Raw genomic sequence first — 17,210 nt, 5'->3', positions numbered from 1 at the left:
GAAAGACGACCACCAAGGTCTGGTTCTTGAATATGTATTTTTTACTGAAAAAATCATTCATAAATTAACATACAAAAATGTACAAACACATGAGTAAATAATGTAATGACAAAGGACTATTTTTGTGAAAAGTGTTTTTAAAACATCTTTAGATTTCAGTGCAAAAATGTACCCCTGGCACCTCTTAAAACATAAGAGCAAGCTCAAAAAGAACATCGTGATGGAAGGAAGCTAGCTATGTTCAATGCCATCGTCCACGGAGGGCACAATCAGGACAGGCGGCTGTCGCTCAGCTACTCGTGACTGTGGTAGACAGAGGAGCTCCAACAGGAGCCCCTGTCACGTCAAAAGGAGTATTTTTGCAGTTAACTCCTCACTCAGAAAAACAGCGTGAAAGGACAAATGTTTCCCTGCACGCAGCTGAGACGGGACCGACGGAACAGGTCACCCATCAGTAGCCTTGAAAGAATTTCAGCCGCCAAGATACGCACAAGGTCACATTTGGTTCTTATTATCTGTTTCTTTTCTTTCTTTTTTTTTTTTTTTTTGTTAAACATGAGAATCTCACACCACTAACAGCTCACGGGCCTGGCTGTCTGTCTGTCTGTAACTTCCATGTTTCCCACATGATAGCCTGGCGGGTGAACGACGGGGCGGTGCGCAGTAGGGTGTCTCCACTAATAAGACAAACTCACACATGATCGCCAAGTAATTTCAGTGACCCTACCTCAAGCAGTGAAAAGACACCTTCCTTTTGGCCTCAAATCGGCGTTTTCTTTTCAAAATCAGCTGTGTAGCCTTCTGCCAACGTTTTGTTCTTGGTGGCAGGTATGTTCGTGAAAAGCTTCGAACAAGACCATCTTACAACACGGCCGTGTACACACACGGCATCCTTAACCAAGGATCGCTCTGTTCTGGCAAATTCTTCCAAATGACATCATGGCTATGTCCCACTGAAAGCCGCTCACGGCCTTCGGGGCTGAGAGAGGACAGGAGGAGGGGCAGAGTCGAGGCCAGCACACAGGCCTGAGGGGAAGTGGGAGGAGAGGGGGAAAGAAATCTTTATTGCTCTGTCACCAGACTTCAAAGGAAAACCAAGTGAGCTCCTGTGTGTAATGTTCCCTCATGAAGGTCTTTTAAAGCATGAGATGCTCAACATTCTTTTAAAACATATGATACAACTTACCAGCATTTTCAAGGGCAGCAGCCTGCTCTCTCATATGAGCCGATAAGAGCTTTGTAATGCAGTTGGTTTCCTACAACACGGCTCTATTCTTCAAAAGAACAAAAGCATGAACAAAAAACAAGGCCTGGCCAATCACTCCCACAGGTGTGGGGATCATATGTCCACGGAACCAACACATGCAACGGAGAAAACCCCAACCCACACGTATATACACAAATATATCCCTACACACACACATCCATGTAAACCATGAAAATTAAGGAAGTTGAAGGCAAACAAGGCAATTAAAAAAAATACGAAGTACTTTTCAGAAAGTACTCCTAATCACAATATATAAATATGCTTTATGGAAAAGGAGAGGAAAAGACTGGCATTTTTCAGAATCCTACAGAAGCCAAAAGGGACTATGGATTGAAGGATTTGGCTCAGGGAAAACCAGAGAGGCACAACTTCAAGGGCAATTTAGAATCTAACTTCAAGAAGTGCATGGGGTGTGAACCCAGCAACGCAGGCTTGAGTCCTGGCATCCGGGAGCTCTGTCTGTCTGTCTACCCACACAGCTCTGACTGGGCCCACCCTGGCCCCCAGCTGAGCCACAGCACACACGTGTCACCTGCTCCCTGGCTGACTTCTTCAGGCCATGGCTCATTAGTTCTATGAACTAGTTCACAATGTTGACCAAGAATCTTCCCAGAAATCAAAAAGGGAAAAATTCAGAGAATCACTGAAGCTAGTTGATAATTTAGGCACAGATTTCAAGAATTGTGGCCGAGTTCCACAAGAGCAAAAAAAAAAAAAAAAGGGGAAAAAGAAGAGGCAGAAAACCCACCCACCTGACCCCACCACTCTCGGTGATGAAAGGACAAAAACTTAAGTCCAGAGATCCAGGGGCGTGTGCACAGGAGGCCCCTGAAGGGGTCTGCTTTGAGCAGGGAGAGGTCCCGTTTAGCAGAAGACTGGGATGAGAGTGTATGTGCCCAACAGGGAAGACAGAGTCCACAGCAAAAGTCAAGAGCAAGACTTCTGGAAGAGGGAGGGAGGGGACAGGAGTCAGCGACCAGTGACAGACTGGACCGTCCCCATCTGTTTGTCACATGCCCTATACCCACTCCCCTCCAAAGTGATCGAAATCTGAGAGGTGATAGCCTTCCGCCGCATCTTAACTGAGTCCCTGCATTTGCCAACCAAGTGAGTGATCTAATATATAAATCCTGTTTGAATTGGAGCCAGCTATAAAATTAAATTTAAAAAAGGCATTTTACATGGCTTATTTACAATTATACTTCTTCAAGAAGTGATTGTTATAGGTCTGTTTATCTCCCCCACTCCCTCCCCCCACCCTCAATCCCCACCCAAAGCAGGTAATTTAAAAAAAACAAACAAACAAACAAAAAAAAAACAACAAAACTTGAAACCAAAGAGAACACCAGAGATGGAGAAGAATGGCGTGTGGAGTTTCACTTGCTCTTCCTGAAACACAGCTGCCCTGTGGCGGGGCTGCCTCTTTGCTCCGAAGGCCGAGGAGCTCCGAAGGCCATTCGTAGGAACATGCTCGGCGCAGGACCGCGGCGGACGTCGGTTCCTATCCTGGAGGTCCCGGCGGACGGGACGCTGGGGTTCTAGACCGGGGGAGAAGAGCAGCGGGACCAACGTCCGTCTTGTGAAAACAGAATGCCAGTCCTGATGAAGGATGTTCCCAGCCACAGTGAAGGCGTTTTGTGCGTGTACTCTGTTCACATTTTCTCCTCGAACCCTGTGATCCTTCACCAGACGCTGTATTTCTATTCTCTTCCTTTGTGGAGCCCCAAGACCTCTCCCCAGGCTGCTTTCTTGGTGGCGGTGGGTAAAGCAAACATAGGTTCTCTCCTCATCTCAGTACTCGGTCACCTGAGCCAGCTCGGGTGTCAAGTTGACAGTAATGTTTTTATACAAGGCGTCGTATGTGATGTTTGCAAAGTAGTTCAAGTTGTTGAGGCCGTCCAGCCCTTGCCGTTCTTTGGACTTGCGCAGCAGAGCGTACCTGTTTGAGCAGAGAACGGAGGGTGGCTCTGAGCGAGGGCCCAACGCCCTCATTGCAGAGGACAGAGCAGGGCAGCCCACACACGGGTCGCAACCCAGGGCAGCTCTCTGGCATCACACGGCCTGGGGACAAGCCCACCCGGCCCAGCTGCTCCGTGCTGAAGGTTATTATGAGAGACCCCTCCTATTTCATGCCAGGGGCTTTATTTATGACCTCATTTCATTTAATGCACCGCTCCTTAAGCAAACAAGGAAACCAAGGCTTCCGTTGTTCATTGGTGGGCCCAAGGTAAGGTCATGGAACGGGGAAGCGGGAGGTAAGATAATTAAAAATACACCAGGTGAGCAAGGTCGGGTCTGCCTTCGGTGCCCTCTCACTCCCCTGACAACAAGAATCATGCAATTAGAACCGGTGGTCCGGAGAGCAGTCCTCCTCCCTGTGAGCAAGACACAAAGGCACTCAACACAGAGCTGTCACTCCACCCACATGGCCCAATTAGTCCGGTATGGAACTTCCTTATCAAGTGCGCCACATGAACAGAAGCTCAGGGGTACCCTTCCAGAACCGGAGCTCACAGAAAGGGGAGCCAACTCTGCTTTGCCCTGTCGGTGTAAGCTACACGGGACCTTTAACCGAGTGGATCTTTCTCCAACTCCCTGAAGACTACAGAGGAGACCATGAAGCTTAAGAGGCCAAATGAGTGATTTCCTTCAAAGATCTGTGATCAAACTGTTCACCGATAATCTGCTTTCACACAAATGCCCACCTCACAGGTACATGAAAACCTATCTAGGAACTGCCAAGCAGCCAGACCAGGACCGTGGAGAGAAGGTGGGGAGTAAGACGAGGGTTGAGTACGATATGCTCTGGGACATCTGCAAATGCGAAGGATAGAGGGTATGTGTAAGAACAACGAACAAATTGCACCAACCTTCCAAGAAACTGGACTTCTCCTCGGTGGTGATGAGGAATAGACTTGTACTTCCCGGTGTCACCTTCTGGCCGGCTCACAGAGTAGCCTGCATTCTGTACTCTGTCCCAGACAAAGACATTGGGCTTTCAGATTACGTGTTCAAGTACCCCAGACCACTACACCCACGCCAAGGTTGAGAAACCCCAGGCTGAACAGCAGAACAACTTCTCCATCTAAATGTTCAATCGCCCATCCCCCTGGGTAAGTTCACTGCTTTAGGAGAGAGGTCTACGATACCGAAACGTTTTGAAAGGGAAAAGGAATTCAAAATTCTTGGGAGTAAGGTGAGACACAGGCCCTCAGGGACAGGGGCAACAGTGAGCATTCATTCCCCCGCAGGTGAGTACACATGAACGCTCCCTCTGCCCGCTTGTCTGGGTCCTACCAAAAGTGCTTTTCTCTCTGGTGGGCAGCGCCTTTCCTGTCCACAGCCCACCATAAAGCAAGTCAGTGAAGTCCGAGTTGCACTGTGTTGTCCTTGCTTATGAACTTTAATGACTGTCTACTCCCCCATCGTCAGGGAGACGAACTAATTTGTATGACATCCTCTGATCTCCATGTAAAACTTCACAACACTAGGAGGAAAGCAGGACTTAAGGAGGTGTCCGGTTACTTATCCTTCATGTGATAAAGACAGGATTTCACAAGCTGGATTTGCTGGACACTTGATAGGGCTGTAAGAAGTAGCGCATGCAGGCAGACTCTGGATTATCGACGTGCAATCTATGGTCGTCTTCATTATTTTAAAACTTGGGAGAGTATTATTTTAACATCCTCCTCTTGACTCCAAATTATACTCTCCCTTTGTTTTGGGAAATGTGTTCTCCCTCCGGTTTGGTAAATACACAGAGGTCTCAGTTGCCTGGGAAGGGTGCAGGGCACTGGGGAGAACCAGCTCCCCCATTCCTGCGCCTGGGGGCTCCTGCTGAGCTGGGGAGAGCACGAGTGGAGAATTATGACAGATGTCCTGGGGGAGTTCAACTGGATTCAAGGACCGGTCAAACCAGTTACATTTATGGAAAAGCTGTTCATCTTGACTAGGTTCCTAAGAAACCCAAATTAAGAGGATGAGATGCCATTTTTACCTCTCAGATTGAGAAAGAATTATCTGGAGCTCTTTTGTCCAGTACAGCAGCCAAGGGCTGAAATGTGGCAAAACATAAAAGCTTGTCTATAACCAATGTGGGTGGTGATCTGAGAAAGCAGGAATGTTGACGCACGGCTGCTTGGAATCTTTCTGTGATCACTTTTGGAGGGGAATTCTGGTAACTATCCAAATGTGAAAGAGCATTTACTTGACTCTGTTAGTTCCACAGCTAGGAATTAATTCTGAAGAAATATTTGCACACACGAACAAGGACGTTCGAAACTATAAACAATGTTCATTAACAGGAAAGGATTAAAATAAAATATAGTGCATCTCCATAAAGGAATGCTGTGCAGTTGTTAAAGATAACAAAGCAGTGCTCTCCGTGTTAACAGGGTTGGAAAAGGAGAAGGGATGGGTGTGGGTTGTTTGTGTTTGGATGTAAGAAGGAGAGAGAGAACAGCCCTGTCAAAACGGCTGCTTCCTGGGAACGAGACAGCAGAGCAACGAGGATTAAGAATTACACCCTTTGGTTTATGCACCTTTATTATCTGAATTTTTACCAGCAAGTATTACTTTGTAATTAAAGCAACAAGTAACTTCCGGTTTTTTAAAGCCCACCGAGAAAGTCAACAGATACGAGATGGAGATTGTTTTGCTTACTTGTTCCTTATTAGGTTACTATTTACTTACTCTGTAAAAAGATTAGTTTATACTACTCAAATATACCATCATTCTCACAAACTTGTATAATATAAGCCTTATCCAACAGAACAGATAAATCTGCGTACTCCTGTCACTAAAACGTGATCTTGGTTTGGGGAGGTTTCACTGAAATGTGCTTTGACTGTAAAATATATACCATATTTCTAAGGTATAGTAAGAGAAAAAATAAATGTGAAGTATATCTCATTAGTATTTCATACTGATTATATGTCGGGTAGATATTATTTTTGATATAGTGTGATAAATATACTATTGGCATGTTTTATTAATATGTTAAAGTGAATTTCATCTCAAAGTTCTTTTTTTAACCTTTTTAAACGTGGCTACTGGAACATTTCACATTACCTACATGGCTTGCGCCCAGATATCCTATCTGTGTGGTGCTGTCTGGGGAGCCTCAGGCAGCATTTTTAGAAGGCCCTGGAAACCGGAAGAGGGGAGTACCTGTTCCACAGGTCGTCATCTTCTCCACCCCAACCCCAAAAAGCGTTCGGAAAGCCATTGATCTTCCGAAACTGTTCCACTGTTAAGCCGCTCACTCCACCAAAGAACTCGGTGTAAGGAAGCCTAGAAGGAGACATACAGCCTAAATCATCTGGGAACCGAAGGATGGTTTCTTCCCCCGGGGAGGGCCACTGGAGAACTGCTTCCTGTATGACACAGCGCCAGCACCCTCAACCACCTGCCACTGCTCCCTCGCGCTGAAACACATCGACCTTTGGGGCTAACTGCATCTTTCTCTAACTGATTTGTTTCGTAACAGCTTTACTGAAACATAACTGTACATTCCAAACGATTCGCCCATTTAAAAAGCCTGCAATACCATTGTTTTTAGGATATTTGTGGAGTTGCGCAACCACGAACATCAATCCATTTTAAGACCTTTCATCACCCCCAAAAGAAGCCGTGTACCCAGTAGCGGTTACTCCTCATTCCCCCTCCTCCACAACCCGATGCAACCACTGTTCTTTCTGTTTCTATGGATTTGCCTATTCTGGACAAGTCACGGGAGCACAATCATGCAACATGTGGCTTCTGGTAACTAGCTTCTTTCACATAGCAGCGTTTTCAAGGTTCATCTCTCTGGCCGCACGGAGCACGGCTCCACTCCTTTTACCTGCCTAACAGTGCCCCGCGCCGGGGCCGCGTCCCATCTCGTTCGTCCACCCGCCAGCCGCCGCACGCTGGGGCAGAGCTAACAGGATTTTGCCGTCTTTGCATCTCGCAGCACCTTTAGAGTCAACGTCTTCCGGAGGAAATGATACTCACAGATACATATACTTGTCCAACTTCGTTGCAAAGTGCCTGGGCATCTGCCCGCATCCATAGTAGTTCCGATCGCTTTCTGGTATATGATCCACGTCATGAAAAATAAGACAGTCCCAGTCCAGATCCTTCATTGCTTCTTGAAAACCGACGTTGAAAAGCATGGCTCGATTAAAGGGTTGGGTGCCGACCTAAAAGAAGCAGAACTGTCTTTTTAAAAGGACTCGTGGAGCAACATCTTCACTGCCTCAGCGCAGCCTAAAGGAGAGCCTCATGAACCCGACTGGCACAGATCACCCAGCCAGAGCAGGGCCTGGCCCGCAGGCTCATCACTGCCTCTTATAAGCCACTTGACATCTGGCCTCGATTTCCTTAGAAGAAAGAAGGGTAACAGGCCCAGGCTCCTCTCTCCCAAGACTGTTGTAAGAGCAGGCATTTGACCTCTCCGGCCTTTGGAGCAGTATCCAGCCCCATAAAGGGAAGAAAGAACGATGTGGCCATTTCTCCCCACCGCTCCTTATCTTAAGGGGAATTTCCTGGGTCTGGAGACCCAAGACACCACCCAAGCACCTCTGGCTAAACCACCTCACAAGGAGCCTTTGTTCGAGGGTAAACAAGGTTCCATCCTGGACTCACTCAAGTCTGTGGGTGCTGATAACACCCCAGCCAGAAGCCCAGAGCTGCTCTCTGCTCCCTTTTCACCTCTGGGGGGCTCAGTCCTAAGAGTTCAGTTTCACTGGCTCTGTCCGCCAAGGCGGATTGGCCGAAACCACCCCGAACCGCTGTCGCTGAAAGAAAGAGCAGGAAGGGCCACTCACCTGCTCGACCACGTAGAACGCGAACCGCAGGCGCTGCCGCTGAAGCATGGGGATGAGGTGTCTGAGCAGGACCGGGAGGTGCTCGTGGCGGTTGCGGAAAGGGATGAGGATCGCCACCTGGAGAGGGTCACCGCACAACAAGCCGTCCCGTTAATGCCCGCAACTTCGGCTTTGCGGCAGGACCCTGCCACAGTATCGGTGACCAGCTAGCTCCCGGGGCATTCTGGAAGGCTGCCTTAGCCGCGAACTCAACTACATGGAGAGCTATGCCGGCAGGCGGACCCTCGGACGTGAGCACACACCACACTGTGTACACGGTCGGCCCGCTGAATGAGTCACTCTAGACCACAACCCAGAGGCACATACTCATTCTACACCATGACCCGCACACATGTGCCCACAGATATGAGCACACAACTAAAATGGACTCCACAAGACAGTACTCCCCTTACAACATGCAGTACACTTTGACATATATCTGTCTTTTATATATATGCATTTTTGAAAAAACGCTGGTCAGTAAGTTGATATTACACCCTAGTGATGGGCTGGAAAAGCCCATCTAGTCCAGATCTGCATTGCTCACTGCAGGATGGGCACAGAAGCCGCACTTGAACAATACTTGTTACAAGAATGGATGGACGCAGGCCAGTGTCAGGGGCCAGGTCTACACTGAGGCCTCCTGACCACTGTCATGCAGAAAACCACTAAGCAACTTTCAATGTTGGGCTGGGGAGCTCCGCTCTTTGTTGCACTGAACTCACAGTAACAGTGCCGGATGAGGCATGAAGCGGTGAATTTGTGAAGACGACTTTTACCAATGTGGCCCAAGAGACCTGCCAACCCTCCCCCTCGTTTAGCCAGTATTCCTCTAAGACAAAAGGGTCCTGCACAGTCATAGGAACGATGCACGTTTCTGGGGCTACAGTGTCCTTAGGGAAACCCACGCCTCCGAAGTGTTGCCATCAAATGCAGATTGTTTGCAACAGGTCAAAGGGTGCAAATTACAAATTATCACAGTCTGTGAATCCCATGGTGGCTTGGAAGGACGGCAAGGCCAGGTGGGCCTCCTAGCACCTCGGGCATGGCCCCACACCCTACCTTCCACCGAGGCATGCAATCTGAAGGCTTCCAGTGACCTCCAAGCTTGATGGCTGGGTCTTTAGAGAAGATTTCATGGACGTCATCCATTGCGATTTCGCTCATGTTTATGTCTATTGGGCCCTCTAAACAGAGAGTGGGGGGGGGGGGGAGAAAAAGAATTAAGAGGCCAGAAAGTGACAGCACGTTTTCCCCATATGACCAGGGTTTCACTCTCTAGGGAGAGTCAGTGCTTTTTTTCAGCTGACTGTGTTCTTCACAGAGATGGGAGGCCCTTCTCCTGCTTGCATCTCCCTGCATTTCAGCTCATCACTAGTGCTGCGTAAAGCAGCAAGTCGAGAAAGTAAGACTCCGTGGAAGGGCAGCTGAACTTCTCAAAGAGGAAGGAAGAGTGAGGCTGAACTTGGAGCCTCTCTGCGTGCTCCAGAGGCGAGCACAGACACAGGGCCCCAGTTCACTCATCAATGATCCCGAGTGATGCGGCCCAGAGCCCAAACACTCGTCATCACTGACTTAAGCGAAGAAGGGGGCCTGTCTGAAAAGCCCAAAGGCACGGAAAACATAGAAGGACTTACTGCCGTTGCTTGAGATTATACAGGAGACGGCAAGAACAAAAGGACAAGACCACAGAATTCTAAACCAACGCTTGGAGAAAGTCACGCTCATCCGTATTACCACACAAGGTACAATCAGCACGGGATTTATACTAAAAGATAAAGCTGGTTGCCTGTACTTTCTCTAGGACATCCTAACAGGCCCCAAGTCATCAAGGAGGGGGTACATGCAAAGGAAAGACTGAGAAATATGGTAGAAAATGACACCAGGAACACAGGCAACCTTGCAGAAGGGCTGAAGAAGGGTCAGGACGCGAGTGGCTTTTATAATCCCTGTTTCTAACGGCAGGGAGGCATTCTATCCTCCACATAGGGGAGGCATCCTGAGAGATCGAGAACACTCTCTCTTTCATTTTAATAAAAAAACAAAACAAAAACCAAAACCAGACATGTCAGTTTGAAAAGCAGGGGGCACTGTACTCACTCATGGAAGGGAGCCTCTCAGGGCAGGTATGGTTTGCAAAGTAGGTGAAGTCTTCAGGAAGAAACGTTGTGGTTTGTAGGAAGGTTTCACTGTGGTTCAAGTCAAGAGGATAATCTAGACAGGGAAGAGAAAAGGCAGCTCAGACCAGCACAGGTCATCAATTCTGCAATTCTCAGAGGCCCATCAAAGCATTTTTCTTAGCTATCATCTTCTGCAGAATCAGGATTCTGGACTAGCTCTTTGCTGCTGCTAAAAATTTGAACCTGTCAATAAAAAGGTTAACCAGATGATACTGTTTAAACCAGTGTCTCTGTTCTTACTGGTCTTACAGCTTTATATGTACTCACTGTCCAGCCGCAGAACTCAACAATGTAATTGAAAACAAACAAAAAACAACCAGCACCTGCCTCCCCCCATGTCTTACTCTCTATGGGAACTAGTTTCATTCCTTCCAGCCAACTACTTTAGTACGTACTTCCTATACAGCTGTTCCAGATGCTTCTGTTGCCCTACCCACGGACTTCCAGAGTGGGGCCCATCTTTAGTATTTACACTGAAGTATCTACTCCGTAGATACTATTCATAGCTGAGAAATGTGCCAAGTTATGATTTCTTTTCCTGCATAATTTGGTTGTTTTTTTTTTCCTAGAGTGACTGTTTTGTTTCTGTTTGCTTAGTTTTATATGGCATCATGACTAACGCCATGCCCTCTGCCACCCACGGCCCCTCTTAGGATGTCCACCAGCATGAGGCATTCTCTCCACTCTGTCTTCCCAGAGACGGTCCTGCGACTTCCAATCCCGAATGGCTCTCCCCATGCCCGCTGCGCAGACGCTGTCCTGCGGTCTCCCCTCCTCAGTGTCCTAGAGACTCCCTTCACTTCTCACCAGCGTGAGACCTCGCTCTGCCTGGCTTCAATTTCTCCCTTTTTCTCGCTGGAAAACTTCTTGCAAGTAGCTTCCTAAGCAGGGGGGGATGGGAAGTGTTTCAAACCTTGCACATCTGACTGTTTTTGTTCTCACTTGATTCACAGGGTGCCGGGGTTTACAGAATGCTCGGCTGGAAACAATTCTCCTTGAGGATTGTGCAAGTGCTACCCACTGCCTTCTAGAATCCACCTACACCTGTTAAATCGGAAGCCATTCCAATCCGGCTCTTTGTGAAGGTGACTGGGAATTTCTTTCTGGAAGTGTGAGGAACTTTGTCTTGGTTCAGGAAATGTCACATTTCTATTCCGAGTTCTATGCTTGCCCACTGTGTTGACCGTTGGACCTTTACATTCTAGAAACTCGTATGCTCCTGTTCTAGAATTTGGGGGCAGGCCTAGATGTATCACTGTGGTGATAATTCCCTCCCTTCTGTATTCTGCACTCTCTTCCTGGAGAACAGAAAACATGAGTTAGATGTTGGACCCCCTGGTCCTCTGATTTTCTCATCTTCTCAATCTTTTTTTGGGGGGTGCCTGGGTGACTCAGTGGGTTAAGGCCTCTGCCTACGGATCAGGTCATGATCCCACGGTCCTGGGACTGAGCCCCGCATAGGGCTCTCTGCCCAGGGGGGAGCCTGCTTCCTCAATCTTTTTTTTTTTTTTTTAAGATTTTATTTATTTGAGAGCGAGCACGCGTGCACGAGTGGAGGGAGGGGCACAGGGAGAGACGCGGACTCTTCACTGAGCAGGGAACCGAACTCAGGGCTCCATCCCAGGACCCCAGGATCATGACCTGAGCAGAAGGCAGGCGCTTAACCAATGGAGCCACCCAGGCCCCCCAGCCCTTCTTTTAATTTTCATTTCTGCTATTTTTTTTATTTTAAAAAGTCATTTTTATTTCCTAAGTGTTCATTTCTTACAATATACTCTCTTTTCATGTTTGCGATCCTTTCCCCCTGGCCCTTGAGAACGTGTGACAGCTGTTTTGCATTCTTCTTCTCCCAGCATCGCCTGTGTCTCTCCATCTGCTGCTCCTTGTTTGGTCTGACCCCTGCACAGTGCTCCCTTCACCGGCTCACATTTAAGAGTGGGGCACTAACCGCAAGGGCCTGGGCTGAGGTTTTCCACTGCAGAGTGTTCTGGCCAGAAGTCTGGTTTGGGAGCCTCCAGCACCAGTATCTTAGGGTCCTTCTTTTTGGTCCAATCAGATTCCCCAGAGAAGGCTTTTTTTTTTTTTTTTTTTTTAAAGTAATCTCTACCCCCAGTGTGGGGCTTGAACTCACAACCCTTAGATCAAGTCGCATACTCTGACTGAGCCAGCCAGGTGTCCCCAGAGCACTCTAGTCTTAACCTCCTGCCAGAAGGATGCAGTCCTCGTTACAAGCACACTGTGACAGAACAAGAGAAAGGGGGTGGAGGCACCTCAGGCCCAGCCAGGAGCCCCCAAGCTGAGGGGCCCCTGTTTCACCATCCCTGAGGGCAATCAGGTCTCTAGTCCTCTGCCAGGATGGGGAAAGAACCTGGGTATCCGACTGCTTTTTTTTTTTTTTTTTTAAGATTTTATTTATTTATTTGACAGACAGAGATTACAAGTAGTCAGAGAGGCAGGCAGGGAGAGAGGAGGAAACAGGCTCCCTGCTGAGCAGAGAGCCCGAAGCGGGGCTCGATCCCAGGACCCTGAGACCATGACCTGAGCCGAAGGCAGAGGCTTTAACCCACTGAGCCACCCAGACGCCCCATCCGACTGCTTTTTAAGTACCTTTCAACCAATTTTTATCTTAGCTGTCACCTTCATTCTCATCTGCAGAAGTACCTGATCCTGCTACTTCCCGAGCTTCTGGAGGGCCCTAGGGGGTAGTGGGGATCCCCGCGGCCACATCGGCAGTCTGTTTTCTTGGGTCTGCTGAGCCCCGTATCACTGGTCTCCCTGCTTTCCGACTTCCAACTCCTTGTTCTCTTCATTCTTTGGGGTCTGTGCCACTGAACACACACATGTGCACACGCACACCCCCTCTTTACCGTCATGTTAGTGGGGCCTTGAGAGCGTGAAGTGGGTGCCTTTTTCCTACGGAGTCTGTATGAAGGGGCCCTCCAACTTTTTTTTTTTTTTTTTTCAGGTAAGGAAACCAAGGCATCACATACACAACTGGTACAACTACAACAGAGACCGGACTAAGGTCTGGGTTAGTGATCTCTCCAGTGCGCTGCACTGTTGTTTTTTTCAGAGTATGAAAATCCCTCTCACCCATCCCCTTTGGGATTCATGCAGATTCTATGAAAATTAAAACTTCCTATTCAAACTCGCTTTTGCACTGGAGAATTCTACAACCTTCAACTCAAGATATTTTTCAAGCAACACTGAGAGGGTTTCCAAGAATCCACGGCTAATAAATACAGGGAATCCTTTCACAGAGGCACACGCTGTCCACTGTGCAAGTGTCCACCCACAACTCTGAGAGTCCACTGCAAGAGAACCAAGGCTTTTAAGAGGGGAGGAGAGGAACACAATGCTTTCTGTCCTTTTCAGTAGTAGTTTTCCTGACAAAAACACCAAGCCTGCATTATACAGACATGAACAGCGCCGGCATGAACCCTAACAGCAAAATTACATTTTTGTTTTCTACAGGAATTATAGAAATCAGCCCAAAAGTCCTCAGTTCGTACATGCAAACGTGTGCTAAATCGATCCTTTCTGAAAGTATTGACACTTCCAAGACCTATGTCAAGAATCTCCAGTACTAATCATTACTCTGGATAATTCTGATTTTGCTTCTTAATTACGTGTATGTGTGTGTGTGTGTGTTTAAATATATAAATGATTCTCTTTAAGTTTTCACGGGTACTAGAAAAGGTGTATTTTGTGATATGCACACGTGCAGAGGGAGCAGCTGCTGCCAAACAGCACCACAGTAATTATATTTGCCTCTGAAGGAGAAGAAATTCCCAGAGGCATTATAATAGCATTTTCATAAGCAAATTAAAAATACAAAACACAGAAGTAGAGAATAATAATTCTGGGCAATGACAGAACCAAGCCTTAGAACTACAACCTAAACAGGAAATAAGATGTAAAAACAAAAACAAAAAACTAGCATGCAGAAGGGATAAGACACTTTCTAGCCTTAATGATCCTACCTTTGGGGGTTTGCGTGAAGACACAGATAAAGCCCTTCTACTCCCGTGAAACACTAATAACCCTAGTAGCAACCAGCATGAAACAAAACAAGACAAAATCAGCACCACTTATTTTTTTTCTTCTGATTGCCAAATTAATGAAGTCTTTTTTTTTAAAGATCCCACAAATACACAACTTCTAAGTGGCAGTAGCCTTGCCCTACACCCTGAGGGGGAAAACCCCCCATAAAAACCTCCATTTCCTCATTTCTAATTTAAATTTTTTTACATAAAGATGTAATTGAAATCTTTCTCACCAGTAGAATTTTTTTTTTTTAAGATTTTTTATTTATTCATTTGTCAGAGAGAGTGAGCACAGGCAGACAGAGAGGCAGGCAGAGGCAGAGGGAGAAGCAGGCTCCCCACTGAGCAAGGAGCCCAATGTGGGACTCGATCCCAAGACCCTGGGATCATGACCTGAGCCGAAGGCAGCCGCTTAACCAACTGAGCCACCCAGGTGTCCCGAGAATTTTTTTTTTTTTTTAAGATTTTATTTATTCGACAGAGAAAGACAGCGAGAGAGGGAACATAAGCAGGGGGAGTGGGAGAGGGAGAAGCAGGCTCCCCGCTGAGCAGGGAGCCTGATGTAGGGCTCGATCCCAGAACCATAGGATCATGGCCTGGGCTGAAGGCAGCTGGTTAATTAACTGAGCCACCCAGGCGCCCCTCACCAATAGAAACCTTCCAAAGAAGTGGGAGAGGTAGAGGAAACTAACTGCTTGTGACCTGATAAAGCTGCTTGGTTACTGTGGGGTGCCAGCTTGCCCAGAAATGGGTATGTCCAAATGACAGCTCCTTCCTCTTCTTTTTTTTTCAGATTTTATTTTTAAAGTAATCCCTACACCCAGCGTGGGGCTCAAACTCACAACCAGGAGATCAAGAGTCGCAGGCTCCTCCCACTGAGCCAGCCAGGTGCCCCTTCCTCTTTCTCTGCATGTCCCTACTGCGTGAGGGAGCGGCTGCGAGGACAGAGCAAGCCTGATGAACCTCTCTGGCCATGGCTTTATTTTTTAATTTAACTGTAATCTATTTTAAATCAGGACATGTTCTCCCAGCAAGGGAGGTAGAAGGGCAAAGAAGGCACTGCTTCTACATTTATAAAATGGAAAAACAACAGACATCCTCCCTACCTACAAATTCAGATGGCATAATGATTCAACTCTGCTTCACACTGGTGGTTCGGCAGCCACGCCTGCACATTAGATCATCTACGAGGCTTTTAAAAATCCTAATAATGCCCAGGCTATTTCTCAGACTAATGAAATAAGAACCTCTGGGGGTGGGGTGCAGACATTGGTTATTTTTTAAAGCCCCACCTTGTTGGGGGGGGGGGTTTCCATGTGCACTGGGGCCGACAGGGCTACTAATACACAGGCGTGGCTAAAATCTGCCTTTTCCTTTATCTTACCACATCCAGTTGAGCAGGGACTGGGAAATGCTGACCAACAGATTTCAGAAAAACCACCAACTTCCCCTTCCATTTGAGAAAAGACCAAACACTTGCCTCTCTGATTGAAAAATGTGGACATTTATATATACTAGAATCATGCCATCAGAACAAATATCTGTAGAATGAAAGAATTAGCATTTTTCACGCGTCAGCATGCCTAAGGATGACCCCTGCACCTGCTGGGTGAGTAGACACAAGGAAGACTATGAACTAAATGCCTAAAAACCACAGAGAAAGAGGGGAAGAATGTCTAGTTCACTGAACAGATTACAAAGCGTCCCAGCAATGACTTGATTCACTTCATTCGCCTATGGCAACAGTCCTGTTTCCAAGAATGTGGGCAAGAGAACATTTTTCTGAGTATGTGACTACAAGGGGCTTGGAGCCAGAGGTGTGGGAAGGTTTGCGTGCATGTGTGTACACATGTGTGTAGAGAGGTAAGAAATCTCCCTCTGGGTCAAAGTCACAAGTAGAAGGGCACCTGCAAACTCCTATTTAAGGACAAGAAAGGACAGGTCACCTAGCCACTCGTCTTATCTATAAAATTAAGTGGCAGAGGTGGTGGTGGTGGTGGTGGTGCCTGGCTGGCTCAGTCAGAGAAGTGTGTGACTCTTGATATCAGGGTGGTGGGTTTGAGTCCCAGGGCAGGGGTAGAGATTACTAAAAAACATAAATAAACTTTAAACAAACAAACAAAAGAAGCCCTAAGTGGGAATTTTCTTCTGATGCCAATGTTCTTTTGAGTATCTCCCTCTCTGCTCACAGGAAGTTCTGTAGGATTCCTGATCTCATACACACATGGCTTTCAGTGACAGCAAGAAACTTCTTCTCCAGGTTATCACATCATGTGTATTTCCCGGCTCACAGTCCTCATCCCTTAAAGTGCATTCTTATTAGATGATCACCACTTTAGCTTTCAAGGGAAAAGAAAGCTAGCATTACCTAAACGTCGCATGAAACTTTTCAGCTACCCTCGACCTCACGAAGGCTACTGAATGTGGGTGTGAGTCCCCAGCACTGTGTCCAGGGTTGGGCAGCAGAGGTCAGGGACCACCTCAGTCCTGCTGCTACCCTTGTCAAGCCCCTGGTGGCTCCTGGCCAGAGTGGTCGGGTCAGAAATGACAGTCCCCCTAACTGTCTTGGAAGCTTCAAGTCCGGGATGCCCTCTCTGACAGTGCCAGGCAGAGAACTGCTTTGAAATGAATAAAAATGGTACGTTTTCACTCGATACACTTCCTGTGAAGTAGTATTTCCTCTTTAATACCCACTCCCCTCCCCGGATGTGCCAATAACACAGAAGCCAATTAGGATGATAATCTTGAAATTAGGTTACAACACTTAAATGTTTTCTTGTTAAATCTATTCACTCACGCACTCAAAAACCACTTCCTGAGGGCCTATGTGCTAGGCAGTGTACAGCGTGCTGGGGCTACACGGATGGGA

At 47.3% G+C, this 17,210-nt stretch overlaps 1 protein-coding gene across 1 annotated transcript in view; it reads right to left on the bottom strand.

The window, feature by feature from the left end:
- Positions 1-551: 551 nt before the first annotated feature.
- Positions 552-17,210, bottom strand: part of B4GALT5 (beta-1,4-galactosyltransferase 5) — a 75,330-nt gene continuing 58,671 nt past the window's right edge. Inside the window, exons 3-9 of the mRNA XM_080813424.1 lie at positions 10,216-10,329; positions 9,178-9,302; positions 8,077-8,193; positions 7,262-7,449; positions 6,437-6,559; positions 4,138-4,239; positions 552-3,206 (exon numbers count right to left, since the gene is read on the bottom strand). Coding sequence (XP_080669550.1) covers positions 3,059-3,206; positions 4,138-4,239; positions 6,437-6,559; positions 7,262-7,449; positions 8,077-8,193; positions 9,178-9,302; positions 10,216-10,329 — 917 coding nt within the window. The 3' untranslated portion in view covers positions 552-3,058. The remainder of the gene's footprint in view (positions 3,207-4,137; positions 4,240-6,436; positions 6,560-7,261; positions 7,450-8,076; positions 8,194-9,177; positions 9,303-10,215; positions 10,330-17,210) is intronic.

This window comes from Martes martes (genome assembly GCF_963455335.1).
Source record: "Martes martes genome assembly, chromosome: 9".
Classification (NCBI taxonomy): Eukaryota; Metazoa; Chordata; class Mammalia; order Carnivora; family Mustelidae; genus Martes; species Martes martes.
This window is presented reverse-complemented; position numbering and strand designations above follow the sequence as displayed.